The sequence below is a fragment of the Staurois parvus genome, unplaced genomic scaffold, assembly GCF_062004578.1.
Source record: "Staurois parvus isolate SC_StPar_1 unplaced genomic scaffold, SC_StPar_1.0 ptg001091l, whole genome shotgun sequence".
Taxonomy (NCBI): domain Eukaryota; kingdom Metazoa; phylum Chordata; class Amphibia; order Anura; family Ranidae; genus Staurois; species Staurois parvus.
The window spans coordinates 70094-89351 of record NW_028318887.1 but is presented as its reverse complement, the minus strand read 5'-3'; the positions used below and the strand labels follow the sequence as shown (position 1 = coordinate 89351).

The 19258-nt window shown below is 46.0% G+C and overlaps 1 protein-coding gene across 1 annotated transcript in view; it reads left to right on the top strand.

The window, feature by feature from the left end:
- Positions 1–19258, top strand: part of PACS1 (phosphofurin acidic cluster sorting protein 1) — a 267815-nt gene that overhangs the window by 207133 nt on the left and 41424 nt on the right. The window contains exon 22 of the mRNA XM_089658767.1: positions 18887–19083. Within this exon, the coding sequence (XP_089514893.1) occupies positions 18887–19083 (197 nt within the window). The remainder of the gene's footprint in view (positions 1–18886; positions 19084–19258) is intronic.

The window sequence follows — 19258 nt, the reverse complement described above, 5'->3', positions numbered from 1 at the left end:
ATGTTAAGGGTGGTGGGGGGCAGGGCGGTTGCGAGGTCAGAGGAGGGGAGAGTTGGAGGGGTTGTTGAGGGAGGGAGGGAGGCTAGGTGGGGAGGTAGGTGGAGCATTGGCAATGTTCTTACGGATTGCGTTGATCTTATTTTGGAAGTGAATGGCAATCTCATTGGCGGTGAGTGAGGTACTGGGTGGGGTGGGGGGAGAGTAGGGAGTTGAAAGTGGAGAAGAGCCGGCAAGGATTGGAGGAGAGAGGGTGTTGATGGGGGTTACAAAATAGGCTTGTTTGGCGGCGTGGAGGGAGGAGGTGTAGGTGAGGAAGGCGGATTTGTAGAGGGAGAATGCTTGAGCGGAACACAGATCTCAGTATCTGATTCTAGCTCAATTTTAGGTACAGTGGGGATCGAAAGTTTGGGCACCCCAGCTAAAAATTTGTATTAATGTGCATAAAAAAGCCAAGGAAAGATGAAAAAATCTCCAAAAGGCATCAAATTACAGATTAGACATTCTTATAATATGTCAACAAAAGTTAGATTTTATTTCCATCATTTACACTTTCAAAATAACAGAAAACAAAAAAATGGCATCTGCAAAAGTTTGGGCACCCTGCAGAATTTACAGCATGCACTGCCCCCTTTGCAAAGCTGAGACCTGCCAGTGTCATGGATTGTTCTCAATCATCGTCTGGGAAGACCAGGTTATGTCAATCTCCAAAGGTTTTAAATGCCCAGACTCATCTGACCTTGCCCCAACAATCAGCACCATGGGTTCTTCTAAGCAGTTGTCTAGAAAACTGAAACTGAAAATAGTTGACGCTCACAAAGCTGGAGAAGGCTATAAGAAGATAGCAAAGCGTTTTCAGATGTCAATATCCTCTGTTCGGAATGTAATTAAGAAATGGCAGTCATCAGGAACAGTGGAAGTTAAAGCAAGATCTGGAAGACCAAGAAAAATATCAGACAGAACAGCTCGTAGGATTGGGAGAAAAACAATTCAAAACCCACATTTGACTGCACGATCCCTCCAGAAAGATCTGGCAGACACTGGAGTTGTGGTACACTATTCCACTATAAAGAGATACTTGTACAAATATGGTCTTCATGGAAGAGTCATCAGAAGAAAACCTCTTCTACGTCCTCACCACAAAAATCATCGTTTGAACTTTGCAAATGAACATATAGACAAGCCTGTGTCAGGGCTACCAGGTATGACCAGAGGTGTGTGACTGACGCAGGGAAACGCAGACTTCAGATATGTTATAACAATGTAATTTATTAACCCTAACAATACAAACATAAACGCAGTGCAATACTAAAACATAACACAGTGCAAACAAACCAAACCAACCACCCACAGATAACAGTACATACAATGCAAGCGTAGTCAGGCAGGCCGGGTCAATAACAATCGGGCAGGTAGGTACAGGGGGAGCAAGCGGAGAATGGTCGGGGTCACAAGCCAGGTTCAGCAGGTAGCGGGCAGAGTGGTACAGAGGGTCAGGCAGAGGGATGGTCAGGAGCGAGCCGGGGTCAGAGCAGGAGAAGTCAGCAGAGGTCAGATCAGGCAGGGTCAGCGACAAGACAGGAACAGGATGCAGGAACAGGATACAGGGCCCAGGAAAAACACAACACCAAGGCAGAGTCTGCAGGTCTGAATGTCCCTTAAATACACCAGTATAATTAGTTCCAGGTGTTTGACTGGCTGCAAGGTTGAGTCTCTGATTGCTGGGAGCACCCGCTGGCCAGCCCTGGTACTGCAGCTCATAAGGCAGGCGAGTCCCACTATTGCTGGCCAGTCCATTCCTGACAGTACCCCCCCCTCAAGGAGCGGCCTCAGGACGCTCCAAACAGTCCTAGCTGGGCAAAATGTTCCACCGCTCGGGTCTAGTAACTGGCGGGATATCAAAGACTGGCACACTGGGCAGGACTCCGGGCAGCGGCACACCGGGCAGGACTCCGGGCAGCGGCACACCGGGCTGGACTCCGGGCAGCGGCACACCGGGCTGGACTCCGGGCAGCGGCACACCGGGCTGGACTCCGGGCAGAGGCACATCGGGCTGGACTCCGGGCAGAGGCACATCGGATTACCAGGCGAAGCAGCAGGCACCGGGCCACCGGGCGGAGCAGCAGGCACCGGGCCCCCAGGCGGGGCGACGGGCACCGGGCCCCCAGGCAGGGCACCGGGCCCCCAGGCGGGGCGACGGGCATCGGGCCCCCAAGCGGAGCGGCGGGCGCCGGGCCCCCAGGCGGGGCGACAGGCATCGGGCCCCCAGGCGGGGCGACAGGCATCGGACCCCCAGGCGGAGCGGCGGGCGCCGGACCCCCAGGCGGAGCGACAGGTCTCGGGCCCCCAGGCGGAGCGGCGGGCGCCGGACCCCCAGGCGGAGCGACAGGTCTCGGACCCCCAGGCAGAGCGACAGGTCTCGGACCCCCAGGCAGAGCGACAGGTCTCGGACCCCCAGGCAGAGCGACAGGTCTCGGGCCCCCAGGCGGAGCGGCGGGCGCCGGACCCCCAGGCGGAGCGACAGGTCTCAGGCCCCCAGGCGGAGCGGCGGGCGCCGGACCCCCAGGCGGAGCGACAGGTCTCAGGCCCCCAGGCGGAGCGACAGGTCTCAGGCCCCCAGGCGGAGCGGCGGGCGCCAAACCCCCAGGCGGAGCGGCGGGCGCCGGACCCCCAGGCGGAGCGACAGGTCTCGGGCCCCCAGGCGGAGCGGCGGGCACCGAGTCACCAGGCAGGACAGTGGGCTCCGAGTCAACTGGCAAGACTGCGGGCACCGAGTCAACTGGCAAGACTGCGGGCACCGAGCCAACTGGCGGAACAGCGGGCTTCGAGTCGTCTGGCAAGACTGCGGGCACCGAGTGAACTGGTGGAACAGCGGGCATCGAGTACACTGGCGGAACAGCGGGCTTCGAGTCGTCTGGCAAGACTGCGGGCACCGAGTCGTCTGGCAAGACTGCGGGCACCGAGTCGTCTGGCAAGACTGCGGGCACCGAGTCGTCTGGCAAGACTGCGGGCACCGAGTCGTCTGGCAAGACTGCGGGCACCGAGTCGTCTGGCGGAACAGCGGGCACCGAGTAGTCTGGCACCGGATTTTCTGGCTCAGCGGGCATCGGGTCACCAGGCCTAATAGGATCATCAGACTGGATCAGTTCATCAGGCTGAGCAGAGGCATCAGGCTGAGCAGAGGCATCAGGCTGAGCAGAGGCTTCAGGCTGAGCAGAGGCATCAGGCTGAGCAGAGGCTTCAGGCTGAGCAGAGGCTTCAGGCTGAGCAGAGGCTTCAGGCTGAGCAGAGGCTTCAGGCTGAACCACGGAAGGCAGGTTCTCAGATGGCAGGCTGACCGGTTTGGATACTGGCAGGATGGTATTGGTTGGAAAGAATTTTCGCTTTTTTCTGGTTTTAACTACTGGAGCACTGCAAGTAAACGCAGGTCTGCAAACGAATGGAGCAGCTGGAGACAGAGAAGAGCTGGAGGATGGAACAGGGGAGGGAGCAGTTGCTACAGAGGGCTTTTTTACAGGGTTAAAGGCAGGATAGGTGCAGCGAGTGGGAACAGGGGACTGACATGCGGTAGATAGCAGGGCAGGAGGAGCTGTTGGGAATGCAGGAATAGAGCTTTGAGGAAATAGATTAGAAGCAGGACTGGGTTTTTGTAAGCTGACTGAGGCTGGGTGCAACAAATCTGTCCATGTCTGCAGTATGGGTTGAACAAAGCTGAGCTTACACAAAGCCTGTCTGACCAATGACTGCACTGCGTTTATACAATCTCTTAGTATCTGTGGTGAACATGCAGCATAATGCTCCAAGAAGCAATCCACATCATCCTCTAATAACCATACCAGGGACTCTACCTGGTCAGCACTAAATGGCGGCAAAAATTCATCCCTGCATTCGGGGGTACCAGATGAAACCAACTCCGCACAAACCTGAATCAATGGCTGCACCTCAGAGAACTCTGTGCCCTGATCTACTAGAACATGAGCGAGCCGTATACATTCTATCAGTTCATCCCGGGGATACTCCTTCAGAGTTTGATAAGCATACTCTCTGTCATCAAACACTAGCAGATATAAATACACAACCTCATCAAGATCCATCCTTCCCATCAACAAACCAAGATGGCTTCCCTGTGCAGCCACTTCTGGTCAGGATTGGCCTTGGTGTAATGTCAGGGCTCCCGGGTGGGACCAGAGGTGTGTGACTGACGCAGGGAAACGCAGACTTCAGATATGTTACAGTTGCAAGAAAAAGTATGTGAACCCCTTGGGATTACGTGGAGTTTTGCATGAATTGGGCATAAAATGTGCTCTGAATGTCATCTAAGTCACAACAATAGAAGAACACAGTCTGCTGAACATAATACTACACAAACATTAGATGTTGCCATGGTTTAATTGCACATAACATGTAAACATTCACAGTGCAGGGAGGAAAAAGTATGTGAGGCCCTAGCTTAATGACTTCTCCCAGAGCTAATTAGAGCCAGGAGTGAGCCAACCTTGACTCCAATCAGTGTGATGATATTGGATGTGTTGCTGACAGCTGTCCTGCCCTTAAAAAACACACACTTGTTTTGGGTTTACTGGTTTCTAGAAGCACTGTCTGATGTGAACCATGCCTCGCAGAAAACAGCTCTCAGAAGACCTACGATCAAGAATTGTTGACTTGCATGAAGCTGGAAAGGGTTACAAAAGTATCTCCAAAAGCCTTGATGTTCATGTGTCCACGGTAAGACAGACTGTCTACAAATGGAGAAAGTTTAGCACTGTTGCTACTCTCCCTAGGCGTGGTCGTCCTGTAAAAATTACTGCAAGAGCACAGCGCAGAATGCTGCATGAGGTAAAGAAGAATCCCAGAGTGTCAGCTAAAGACCTACAGAAATCTCTGGCACATGCTAACATTTTTGTTGACACATCTACAATAAGGAAAATATTAAACAAGAATGGAGGACACCACGGAGGAAGCCATTGCTGTCCAAAAAGAATATTGCAGCACGTTTGAAGTTTGCAAAAGAGCACCTGGATGTTCCACAGCACTACTGGCAAAATATACTGTGGACAGATGAAACCAAGATTGAGTTGTTTGGGAAGAACACACAACACTATGTGTGGAGAAAAAAAGGCACAGCACACCAACATCAAAACCTCATCCCCACTGTAAAACATGGCGGAGGGAGCATCATGGTTTGGGGCTGCTTTGCTTCCTCAGGGCCTGGACGGATTGTTGTCATTGATGGGAAAGTGAATTCCAGAGTTTATCAAGACATTTTGCAGGAAAACGTACGACCATCTGTCCGCCAACTGAAGCTCCGCAGAGGATGGGTGATGCAACAGGACAATGACCCAAAGCATACAAGTAATTCAACAAAACAATGGCTGCAACAGCACAGAATACGCCTTCTGGAGTGGCCCAGTCAGAGTCCTGACCTCAACCCGATTGAAATGCTGTGGCATGACCTTAAGAGAGCAATTCACACCAGACATCCCAAGAATATTGCTACACTGAAACAGTTTTGTGAAGAGGAGTGGTCGAAAATGACTCCAGATCGTTGTGCAGGTCTGATCTGCAACTACAGGAAACGTTTGGTTGAGGTTATTGCTGCCAAAGGAGGGTCAACCAGTTATTAAGTCCAAAGGTTCACATACTTTTTCTTCCCTGCACTGTGACTGTTTACATGTTATGTGCAATTAAACCATGGCAGCATCTAATGTTTGTGTAGTATTATGTTCAGCAGACTGTGTTCTTCTATTGTTGTGACTTAGATGACGTTCAGAGCACATTTTATGCCCAATTCATGCAAAACTCCACATAATCCCAAGGGGTTCACATACTTTTTCTTGCAACTGTATAACAATGTAATTTATTAACCCTAACAATACAAACATAAACGCAATGCAATACTAAAACATAACACAGTGCAAACAAACCAAACCAACCACCCACAGATAACAGTACATACAATGCAAGCGTCGTCAGGCAGGCCGGGTCAATAACAATCGGGCAGGTAGGTACAGGGGGAGCAAGCGGAGAATGGTCGGGGTCACAAGCCAGGTTCAGCAGGTAGCGGGCAGAGTGGTACAGAGGGTCAGGCAGAGGGATAGTCAGGAGCGAGCCGGGGTCAGAGCAGGAGAAGTCAGCAGAGGTCAGATCAGGCAGGGTCAGCGACAAGACAGGAACAGGATACAGGGCCCAGGAAAAACACAACACCAAGGCAGAGTCTGCAGGTCTGAATGTCCCTTAAATACACCAGTATAATTAGTTCCAGGTGTTTGACTGGCTGCAAGGTTGAGTCTCTGATTGCTGGGAGCACCCGCTGGCCAGCCCTGGTACTGCAGCTCATAAGGCAGGCGAGTCCCACTATTGCTGGCCAGTCCATTCCTGACAGCCTGATGCATTTTGGAAACAAGTTCTGTGGACCGATGAGGTTAAAATTGAACTTTTTGGCCGGAATGAGCAAAGGTACGTTTGGAGAAGAAGGGGCACAGAATTTAATGAAAAGAAACTCTGTCCAACTGTTAAGCATGGGTTTGGATCAATCATGCTTTGGGGTTGGGTTGCAGCCAGTGGCACAGGGAACATCTCACGAGTAGAAGGAAAAATGGATTCAATAAAATTTCAGCAAATTTTGGATGGTAACTTGATGCCATCTGAGAAAAAGCTGAAGTTAAAGAGAGGATGACTTCTACAAATGGATAATGATCCTAAACACACCTCGAAATCCACGGGGGATTACATCAAGAGGCGTAAACTGAAGGTTTTGCCATGGTCTTCACAATCTCCTGACCTCAACATAATTGAAAATCTATGGATAGACCTTAAAAGAGCAGTGCGTGACAGACAGCCCAGAAATCTCAAAGAACTGGAAGACTTTTGTAAGGAAGAATGGGCAAAGATACCTCAAACAAGAATTGAAAGACTCTTGGCTGGCTACGAAAAGCGTTTACAAGCTGTGATACTTGCCAAAGGGGGCAGTACAAGATATTAACTCTGCAGGGTGCCCAAACTTTTGCAGACACCATTTTTTTGTTTTCTGTTATTTTGAAAGTGTAAATGATGGAAATAAAATCTAACTTTTGTTGACATATTATAAGAATGTCTAATCTGTAATTTGATGCCTTTTGGAGATTTTTCCATCTTTCCTTGGCTTCTTTATGCACATTAATACAAATTTTTAGCTGGGGTGCCCAAACTTTCGATCCCCACTGTATGTAACAAGTGGCCTAATTGACTAAAGCAGTATTCTCTGCATTTACTGTACACTGTATTGCCAAAACTTTTGGGACACCCCTCCAAATCATTGAATTCAGGTGTTCCAATAACCTCCATGGCCACAGACATATACAATCAAGCACTTCGGCATGCAGACTGCTTCTGCAAACATTTGTGAAAGAATAGGTTGCTCTCAGGAGCTCAGTGAATTCAAGCGTGGTACCGTGATAGGTTGCCACCTGTGCAATAAGTCCATCCATGAAATTTCCTTGCTATTAAATATTCCATGGCCAGCTGTTAGTGGTATTCTAACAGTGGAAGCAACTGGAACCAACAGCAACTAGGCCACAAAGTGGTAGGCCACGTAAAATGACCAAGAAGGGTCAGCGCATGCTGAAGCGCACAGTGCGCAGAAGTCGCCAACTGTCTGCAAAGTCAATAGTTAAAGACCTCCAGATTTCATGTGGCCTTCAGATTAGCACAACAGCAGTGCGTAGAGAGCTTCATGGAATGGGTTTCCATTTCCGAGTAGTTGCATCCAAGCCTTACATCGAGTGCAATGCAAAACGCTGGATGCAGTGGTGTAAAGCACGCCTCCAATGGACTCTAGAGCAGTGAAGACATGTTCTATGGAGTGACGATTCACGCTTCTCTGTCTGGCAATCCAATGGATGTGCCCAGGTTTGGTGGTTGCCCAGAAAAGGGCACTTGCCTGATTGCATTGTGCCAAGTGTTAAATTTGGTGGAGGGGATTATGGTGTGGGGTTGTTTTTCAGGGTTGAGCTTGGCCCCTTGGTTCCAATGAAGGGAACTCTTAAGGCGCCAGCACACCAAGACATTTTGGACAATTTCATGCTCCCAACTTTATGGGAAAAGTTTGGGGTGGCCCTTTTCTGTTCCAACATGACTGCGCACCAGTGCACAAAGCAAGGTCCATAAAGACATGGAGGAGTGCATTTGGGGTGGAGGAACTTTACTGGCTTGAGTCCTGACCTCAACCCGATAGAACACCTTTGGGATGAATTAGAGCAGAGACTGCGAGCCAGGCCTTCTCTTCCAAAATCAGTGCCTGACCTCACAATTAGGCTTCTGGAAGAATGGTCAAACATTCCCATAGACACACTCCTAAACCTTGTGGACAGCCTTCCCAGAAGAGTTGAAGCTTTTTAGCTGCAAAGGGCGGGTCAACACAGTATTGAACCCTACCAACTAAGACTGGGATGCCAATAAAGTTCATGTGCATGTAAAGGCAGGCGTCCCAATACTTTTGACAATATGGTGTATGTAACATTTTGTTGGACAGATCAAGGCCTTAATACAGCTATCTTTGTCTAGGGCTCAAAAATGCCACCCCTATTCTCCTACTCTCATTTCTAACCTGCGTTGGATTCTGATATGCCGATCCTAGTGGATCCAGACACTGGACGGAATGGGGAGGAGACTGAGGAAATATTGGAGGAAACTGTGGAAGACTTTTCTTACCCAGACTGCTGCCATATTGAAGAAGTAGCTTCACACAAACATGCTTGCTAATGCTGAAAAACTCATTGCCTCTGTCTGCAAAAGCCTTGGCATTGTTCAGCTTGACTCTCCACCATCTCCCCATGCCCTTTTGAGTACAAAGTGACCTTCAAAATCCTGTAAAATATTTCCTATTCATGAACAGATAGAATGTGTAGCCTGTGATGACTGGATCTCTCCAGATAGGATTTCACCTCCCTAAAAACTTTGTAAACGTTTTTTTCAACTGGACAGGGTTCAGCAAAGAACTGGACTATTTATGTGGTTGAGCCTGTCTCTGTCCTTAACGAACGTCTTACTGTATCTAGATTTTGCGTGAGCTGCTGTGCCTGCATTTCCTGAAAAAAAAAAAAGGTGCCTACACCCTTTTCAAAATACATCTGTAGGGAATTTACATGGTGCCTTTGCACCATGCAGTATACCTGAAGTTCCTGCACCCACTAACACGTTGTGGGTTGAGATATGTGTTGGGGGTGCCATTAAGAATGAATGATTGAATCTCTACAGAGCAGTGAATTTTGGCTGCAGGTGGTTGTGGATGCAGGAACAGCTGTGATTCCAGTCCCCGCTACAGTGTGAACCTAGGTTGAGGGCTCTGTTTACTCTTGTGTCCTGCTACCAGCTCTCACAACCATTTCAGTATGTCATGCTGCAGCTAACTGGGCTAGGGCAATGAACAACCAATATGACCCTGTGTTTCAGGATCATTCCGATACAGAGAACTGTCCTGCTCTGCTTTTTTGTGTGGATGTTCTAGAACATGTCATGAGACAAATTTTCAGAATTGCGCTAATCTCCTGCCTGCAAAAGGCATCTCACACATGTGCATTTCCAAGGAAGACATCTGTTTGGTAAGGCACCTGTCCAATTCAACAAAGAGGTCACAGAAGGGGATGTTTTACTTCCACAATGAAAGCTACCAAAAAAGCTCCTAGCTCCTCTAAATACAGAGCATCTTGCCACTCTAATCAGACTTTAATGCCAAAACCAAAGTTCAGCCCTTTCTTTTAGCACAAAGCTTAGCCTACAAAGGTCACCAAGTCTTCCCCAAAGCCATTTTCTTTCAATTCATTTTTATTCAAGTTTTTTTCAAAGATAGTAAAGAATGAATGATCGTGACATTAGCAGAAATAGTCATATACATGTCAAAAATTATTCCGGCTAGACACAGCAAATTTAATACAGAAGGATAGAAAATATTATGCTGATTCTACGCCAAAAATTAAAAAATGCACGGTTGTTGCCCAACAAGACACAAATTAAACATAAGAAAAAGTAAAAAGTATACAGGGAGAAAACAATCCAAAAGAACTTGGACAAAGAAGAGAGAAGATGGAGTAGCGAAAAAACTGTAACTCCATAAAAAAAAAAGAGAGAGAGTGCATCTATTAGCAATATGTATCTTTTATAACATCCATCATTATCAAAAGTCCGAGAGCTTGAATAGAACATTACAACAAAACCATCTAGTATCAAAAACCCGTAGAGTATGATTTGAAATTGTATTGGACCTTTCTTACAGGTAATGAGAATGTACTCTATGGATAACCTCCAAAACTGAAGGAGATATAATGGATTTCCATGCTTTGGTAAGAGTTAATCGTGCAGCAATTAGAATGTGAGCGACCACTGTGCGGGATTGGACTGGAAATAAATTCAACGTAAGATTTAATAACGCCAAATGGGGATTGGGATTCGTATATACTTTGGGCACTCGAGAGATCAAATGAAACACATCTTTGCAAAACTCCAGATGCACCTACAATCCCACAATACATGTAGTAAAGTTCCAATACCACCACAATTCCTCCAACATGAAGAAGATGCATCAGAATACATTTTTGAAAGTTTAAATGGGGTAATATAACTGCGGTGTAGGATTTTGAGGGAGCTATCCCAATGATTAGTACACTTCGAAAGGCTTATATTACAGGACCAAGCTGCCCGCCACTCCTCTGGAGTGAAAGATCTATTCAGATCCCGTTCCCATTTTTCCACATATGTTAATACAGCGTGATCTGGATCATCTTGCAAAAATCTGTAGAACCACGATATACCCTTTTTCAGTCCCAACGGGTTTGTCAAAGCTTGCCAGATCTTTGAGTCCACCTCCACCCATGCATTGGGAGTGGCAGCAAGATAAGCCTAGATTTGAAGGTATGGATAAAGGCTTTCCCTGGGGGACATAGTAGGGATATCCGAGTAATTGAAAAAGCCCGCATCTCGCAAAGGCTTCGTATTAAGATTGGGAATGATATGGTCATAAGTTGCCAGTGGAATGTCCAGCCGTATTTTAGGGATAGCGAGAGTAGATTTAGATAAACCTATTAGCCAGGCACCCAAGGTAGCCAAGATCGAAGGAAGATAGGTACGTATTAACTTTGGAGAGATAATGTTTGCTAGTATTAATGCCTGGAGGTCTTGAGCCAGGACTGTACTCCTCTCTATTTGTATCCATAACTTATCCGAGTGGTTGAACCAATGTTGGAGTTGGTACAGTAATGCCGCGTAATAATAGTTGGATATTACAGGGAGATCTACACCCCCCTTAGATTTATGTTTACACGAGAGATGAGAATGGAATTCTAGGTTTCCTCCCTTTTTCCAAAGATATTTTTTCAATGCTATATCCAATTTATTAAAGTAGGAATGTGGAATGAGGATTGGAATCGTCCTGAAAAAAATATAAACGTTTAGGCAGGATCAACATCTTAAAGACCAATAATCTACCCAACCAGGAGAGTTCAGTTTTTCCAATTGCCAACAACTCCTTCAACAGTGCCTGAAACAATGACTCGTAATTATCTTTAAACACGTTGGAAGAGGGAAAGGACACACGAATGCCCAAGTAGTCTAGACTTTTAGTATACCAGCTGTACGGGAACTTATCTTTAAGGCTCTGCAAAAATTTCTTTGAAATACCTTTAGGAAGCACACAAGATTTAGTAATATTGTGTTTATAGTAAGAGACCATGCTAAACGTATCCAGGGTAGAGGACATTGCTGTCTGGGAAGTCAAAGGGTCCGTTACGGTAAGAATGACATCATCCGCAAATAGACCGATCTTGTGGGACATATGTGCAGTCGTTATACCAGAAATCAAGGGATTCAGTCTAATTGAGGTCGCCAAGGGTTCCATCACCAATGACAAAATGATAGAAGAAAGAGAACATCCCTGTCTAGTCCCATTTGTAATTGAAAAAGGTTCCGATAAAGCATTGGATGTGAAAACTTGCACTGTGGGCACAGTATATAGCGCTGTAATAGCTGATCTAATGTATCCATGCAAACCAAAGTTGCCAAGAGTAGAGTCGAGGTATTGCCAATGAACTCTGTTGAATGCCTTTTCTGCATCCAAAGCCAGAAATACAGTCTGCGAGTTACGGAGTTCAGCAATCCGTAACAGATTAAGCACTCTACGTGTGAAATCTGCTGCCTGCCTGCCTTTAACGAAACCTACTTGATCTGATTGTTAACGGTAACTCCTTCTCTTCTCCAATCTAGTGGCAATGATTTTAGCAAAGAGTTTAAGATCTGTATTAAAGATATGGGGCGAAAGTTTTGAGGACAATCTGGGGATTTGCCTGGTTTGGGTAAAGTAACTATAATTGCTTTCAACATCTCCGGGGGAAAGACCGCCGTACCGGCTGCCTCCAGGAACACTTTTTTAAGGTGGGGCAATAAAATGTCTTGAAATTCCTTATAGTATTCTGCCGTGAATCCGTCCGTCCCAGGCGATTTCCCCTTTGGTAACACTTTAATGGCGGCTCTCACCTCCATAATCTGATTATAGATTGGTTCAAAATTTCCAAATTAGACTGATCCAGTCGAGGCAGAGAGAGACCCTCAAAAAAAATTCTTAATAAGAGCAGGGGTAGGCTGATGCATGTTGGGATCATCTTGGAGATTATACAGTTGAGCGTAGTAGGCCCAAAATGCCTCCGCAATTTTGTTAGGATGGAAGACCTTTTTCAGCGATATGGGATCTATAAGTGAAGGGATTTTGGCTTTTGCCTGTTTAGTGTTGATGTGGGAGGCCAGTAATCTACTGGCCTTATTATCCTGGGTGTAGTAATTAGTTTTGGCCCTTCTAAGGTATTTTTCATGCTGGACTAAGAAGTTCCCAAAGAGCTAATCAATGAGAATGTAAATCCTGTAATACCTTATCAGACAAACTCTGTTTGTGTTTGGGATTCTAAACAAGCGATCTTAGATAGGATGTCAACCATAGCACTCTGTCTATGTTTTTTCTCCCTGGAAGCTAACTGGAGTAGTACACCTCGGCAAACAGCCTTATGTGCACACCACACGTTAAATATATCAGTTTCTGAGTATGCATTCATAGTAAAATACTCCTGCAATGATTTAGAAATATGTGAGCAACTACTCGGTTTAAGGAACATAGAAGTATCATTGCGCCACAGGAATACTGGTGAAAACTTTTAATTCTCTTTAATGCTGAGGGATATGGGCGTGTGGTCTGACCACATCATAGGATGGATGGTTGCTTTGGTCACATTCTGAAGAAGTTGTAATTCGGTCAGGAAATCGATTCTCGAGTAGGATTTGTGCGGGGACGAGTAGTATGTGAAGTCTCTCTGAATCATGGAGACACCTCCAAGGATCACAGAGATTGGACTCCTGAACGGTCGACGCCATCGAACACCGTACCCTCAGCGAGTGCCTTCGGACACAGCGGATCACCGATCACGGAAAGAGGCGAGGATGTCAGCTCGGTCATGTGATCAGCTCTGTCCAATCACAGCTGATCGCATGTAAACAGGGAAATGCCGGTTATCGGCATTTCTCTCCCCTCGAGCTGTAACGCTGAGAGCCGGTAATTGGCTGTCTGCAGAGGGGACATGTACACTGATCATCAGGGCACTGATGATCAGTGTGCCCTGCTGATCAGTGTAGCCCCAGCAGTGCCACCTGTCAGTGTCCATCAGTGCCTTATGTCAGTGCCTTGTGCCAGTGCACATCAATGCCACATATCAGTGCCCATCTGAGCTTCCTTTCAGTGTCACCCATCAGTGCCAGTCAGTGCTACCTATCAATGCCAATCAGTGCTGCCAGTCAGTGCCCCCTATCAGTGCTGCCTATCAGTGCCATGTATCAATGCTGCCTTTCAGTGCCAATCAGTGATGCCTGTCAATACACATCAGTGCCACCTACCAGTGCCTCCTCATCAGTGCCACCTATCAGTGCCCATCAGTGCACCCTCAGCGCACATCAGTGAAGGAGAAAAATCACTTATTTACAAAATTTTATAACAAAAACTAAGAAACATTTTTTTTCAAAATTTTCTGTGGTTTTTGGTTTAGGAAAAAATAAAAAACCCAGAGGTGATTAAATACCACCAAAATAAAGCTCTATCTGTAACAAAAAAATTATAAAAATTTTCATTCCAACTGCGACAGCGCTGAAAGCTGGAAATTGGCCTGGGCAGGGAGGGGGTATAAGTCCCTTGTAGGCTAGTGGTTAACCTCCTCGGCGGTATGATTCTGTCCGATTTTTTTTGTGCTGAAAGCGGTACCATTTTTATGCATGGAATTATGTAGTTTTTTATTGTAGGCTGTAATTTTTAGGAATAACTCACTGAAATCTGTACGAACAAGAGTCTAGTAAACATTCCGGATATGATAAAACTTGAAACACGAAATCATAAATTATAATTTAATAATCATAAAAAATAATATAATAATAAATTTAATTCAATAATGTAATCAAACCAAAAACACTGAAATTTGAAATACAGAGGCAAATTCGCACATCGCTGAGCAAAGTCGCAAAATTGTTTTCAGTGTCTGATGACGAATTTCCCCACAAATCATTATCACTCAATTCTGAAAGTGGTTCTGATTTACTATCGCTGTTCTCTAGCTGGTCTAAAACTGCTTTTGATGTAATGGGATGCTTTTTGGACGCCATGGACTTCTCTAAGTTTCTAGAACAGTCAAAATGCAGGCAGGGCACAGGACAAAGCAGTAGGGACAAAATATATGTGAAATGCATTGAAACAGCAATGACAGCAAAAATGAAATTTTTAAAAAATTTCAAATTTGCTGCCGTTCCGGCGCCCGTACGTCCCGACTTCACAGGGACCGGAACACGGAAGCTGGATGCCGGCATCGGCCGGAGGAGATGGCCGGGGACGCTGCAGGGGACACATCGCGGGAGCGAAGGACAAGGTAAGTGCTGCAGGGACTTCCTGAGCAACGCCGCATGGTAAGCCCGAGTGTAGCTCGGGCTTACCAAAAACAGCACAGCAATGTCGGCATGTATAAAACCACTCACAATAACCAGCTCTCCCTGGAGCAGATGCACAGACAACCCCATCATCAGAGACAGTTCAGTGTCCCATAAGAGTTCCTGAGATAAAGCAGATGCTGATACTCTGTTAGAAAAATCAGAAATAATTAGAAAGGAGAGAAAATTGGGGAAAAACAAATTAAAGAACACACATTAAGAAAGGGCAGGTGAACCGAATCACTTCAACAGGTTGGGGGGTAAATTCCAGGACCCGCGAGCAGACGTGCCCGCCAACGGAACACGGTACTGGACTAGAGGAGGAACTCTTCCTCGACCCAAGCAAAGCAAATCCGCCACTTTGTCCCAATCAGAGGAAACTTTCCTAGGGGATGATTTAGCGGACGGCATGTCTCCTTCTGCAGGTATAATCCCCCATTTCTTCACAAGCTAAAATTCTTCTTCTGAGGTGACAGTAAACGGTTATCCTTTGTAATCAACAATTTAGTGGGGAAACCCCACTGATATTCTATGTTGTTATTACGGAGCAATTTTGTAAAGGAGAGCAATTTTTTACGGGCAAGAATGGTATACTGGGAGAGGTCAGCGAACCGCAATATTCCGTTATATGGTGCCGGTAATGGATTATGCGTTCTCGCAAAGGCTATCAGTGACTCCTTCACATAGTAGAAGTGAAATCTGGCAATGACGTCCCTGGGGACATGGTCAGGAAGAAAGGAAGTTTTCGGCAGTCTGTGCGCTCTATCCACAATCACATCCCTTTCAGACAGACTCGGCAATAAAGCTGTAATCAATTGCTGAATATATCTTCTAAGATCTGCGGAGGGAACTGTTTCTCTCACCCCCCTGAATTTAATATTATTTCTACGTGAGCAATCTTCCAGATCTGCCATTTTTGATTTTAGCGCCTTCAATTCCTCTTCCGCGTCATTGTGCGCATCCACTAGTTCGTTGTGGGCAGTCGCAAAATCTCCCATTTTAGTTTCCACATGATTGACCCGCTCTCCTAGATTCTCAACCTCTGCATTCACCCATGTCACAAAACTCATCATGTCGTTGTGTAAAAAACCTTTAAGAGTGACAAGCATATCTTTCATAACAGAAGCGGTCAGAGGCAGATTTTCAGTAGGGTAATCTTCCAAATGCTCAACTAACGCACTGGTATGATTATGAGAAAAGGAATCATTAATGTGCCCACCAGGCAGCTGTGGATCAGAAGAGCAGCGCTTTTTTGCTTTTGTTTTGCTTTTGAGGGCTGCTGGCATGTGTAGTTCCTGCAGGTTGTACAGGGCTAGGAGGCTGAGACTGCTGAGAGTGGGAACGAGGACTCTCCTCTGTCATATATGGCTGTAGGGAAGGAGAGGTGCTGGGACCGGCTCCATCTTGGGAGGAGGAGGGGCCGCCCGCTGGAGTAAAGAACTCCGTTAGTTTGCGGGGCCCCTCTTTGATCTTTCTTTTCCCCATACGCGGGGATCGGTTTCCACACTGTTCGGGCAAGTGCCAGGTGAGGAAGGGTCACACTACCCTGTCCCTTGTCACTGGGAGCCGCGGTGATTGCGGGCGGGTCCCGGAGCTCCTGCACTAAGCGGCTATCCCCGTCGGCAGCCGGCCACGCCCCCCCCCCAAAGCCATTTTCACAAGGGGTGATGTCTGTTCTTGTTTGTCACTCTCTGGATCACAGATGTCTCACACCTGTTTGTTCATTTGCTAGTTTCAAAGAGGTACAAATTAGGATGCAAAACTCTCCCCCTTCATCACTATATTATTTCAGATCAAACAAAAGCTCCCCAAAGACAGGCTACGTTCACACTAGCATTGTGTGCAGGCGGCAGAGAGCCGTTTGGGAAGCGTTTTTACCGCTTCCCAAACGCCTCGGACAATTCTGCACATTGCAGCACATGGTGCTGTTCTAACGGGAGCGTTAGCGTCGCGGTAAAACGGACACCCCTGGTCGAGTCAGGAGGCGTGAAAGCCTCCTATTCTAGTTTATGGTGCCGCTCCGCAAACGCCCGGCCAGTGCGGTTGCGGGGCGTTTGCGGAGCGGTAACACCATTTAAACTTCATTATAGGTGTTTGTGGGGCTTTTTAAATGCTCGACAAAATCCTAGCATCCACCGCTAAACCGGTCCGTTTGCGGAGCATTAAAAACCGCTCCGCAAACGCCGGACCAATGCTTGTCAAATGCTATAGGGGCATTTGGCAAGCGTTGGTAAAACAGTCAAGTGTGAACGAGCCCTTAGATTTGTACAATGCTCTGAGTCATCTCTTGTTCCAGGGAGTAGTTTTGCCAGTACCGCAACAATACAGTTTTAAAGGATTCTACACAAACCTGTTTACAGTACCAAAACCCAGTTGGGCTATTTGTCCTATTCTGGACAAAATAGTCCTCAATAGATTACTTCAATGTACAAAATTTTGCATAGCACCTGCAGGGTCAGTAATTACCTATCTGATACATGGCATCTGTGAACATACAAGATGCCTACTGTATGTTCCCGCTTATCAGCACTTTCTATGCTTCACAGTGGCACACAGTTCCAGTTTGTCGCACTGCCTTTTTGCCTATCTTTGTCTCGCAGAGTGTTCATAAAGGTCCTAGCACTTCTGTTTGCCCCTCTCTAAACTGAATATTTGTATGCATAGCTCAACAGCTCAAGTTCAGATTTACACACCTCAGTTAATTAGTCAAAGGAATGACTGCTCTCTATGGGATTGCTTTGTCTAAAAGTACAACACAAGGGACTTTCATCTCCCTTTCTCTCTAAAAGTCTAACTTCTGTTGTTAATTTCCTTGTCTCAGTGACCACACGTAAAGTGAGGAATTATGTCTTCAATGATTACAGATGCAGGCATAAAATTCAAATAAAGGTTTCAGTCTATCTGCATTTTGTCCAAGAAAAAAATTATTTTAAAACACTTCACAATTACACAAGAATGCTGCTACCTCCTGTGTGATTTATGTTTTCATGCTAAAATTTAAAGGTGTAACTAAAGGCAAAACATTTTTGGTTTTGGCTAGAGTAGAGAGGGATTAGAACACCTGTCAGTTTTTATTGTTGACTGTGTCTCTGCTGGGGAGTTTTGTCTTGTTTCTCATTATCATTGAATGTGAAAGTAAAAGAAAACAACAAATTTTGGGTTGACATCCGAACAGTAATAAAGGGGAAATCATCCAATGGTGATAATCCTGGATTCCCTCACTTTGGTGTGATTTCCTCTCGCTTCCCATTTTGGCTATGGAACAGGAAGTGAAGGGAAATCTCTCATATAGGCAAAAAATAAAACCTGGCGGGTTATAACTCTCCCTAACCTCTATCAAAAATAGGGGAAAAAAACTTTAACTTATATGAATCCTTATCCCTTGGTCAGAACTTATATATTTTGATAGACTGCTTGAAACCAGCATGTCAGAAATAATAACTGTTCAGAGACCCGCCTGGTCAAAAAATCTGGGGACAATAGATCGACATGTCTGGCCTAGCCACTTTTAAATTGGTTAGAGATGGACTTTTTCTAAGAGGAGTGTGTTATTTTATTATTGGATTCCAGATAATTCTCCTGTGTTTGCATTTGGGGGCCTGTTCACATAGCTTTTCCCTGGTTATAGTATTTGTTTCCTCTGGGAGGTATCATATTATGATTGGATATAAGAATTTGGAATGTTTGTAACCTGTTGGAGTGGAACTTGACTTGTCAAAGAATAGTGGCACACCACAAGTTGACTATTGGATGTTTGAACCAGTGCTGTAAATGTTTTGTTTGAAATAAAACTGCTAAAAATAGGACTTACCTGGTAAGGAAACTGGTCAGGTGAAAGCAACACTCGGATATGAAAATTACCATTATTTAAAACATTTCCGCTATATGACCATTTTTATTTTTGTCTATACAGGACCACACCAGATGCTTTAGGATTGCAGGTTGATTACTGGCTAACTTGTGATCGGAGAAAAGAGAGAGAGGGAGGAGGGAAAAACACTCTGCGCAGTATTTTCCGTTCTGTGGTTGTATCACGCCTGCCTGGACCAGACACACCACCTGGTAGCATGAGCCTAAGTGTGGTGACTACAGAGCCTAAAAATAAGAAAGGTAAAGTTACAGATGGTCTTGTGTTTGTGTCTCCGCATTGTGGGCTATGCTCTGTATCTTGGTATTACTTTCTGGTTGCTTTGGGTTAACTCCTGTGCCCATCAAGTTTAATTCCTGTCACATTGTGAGTGTATGGAGGTGTGCTTTGTTAGGTTTGAAAACTTTCTCAGTTTCC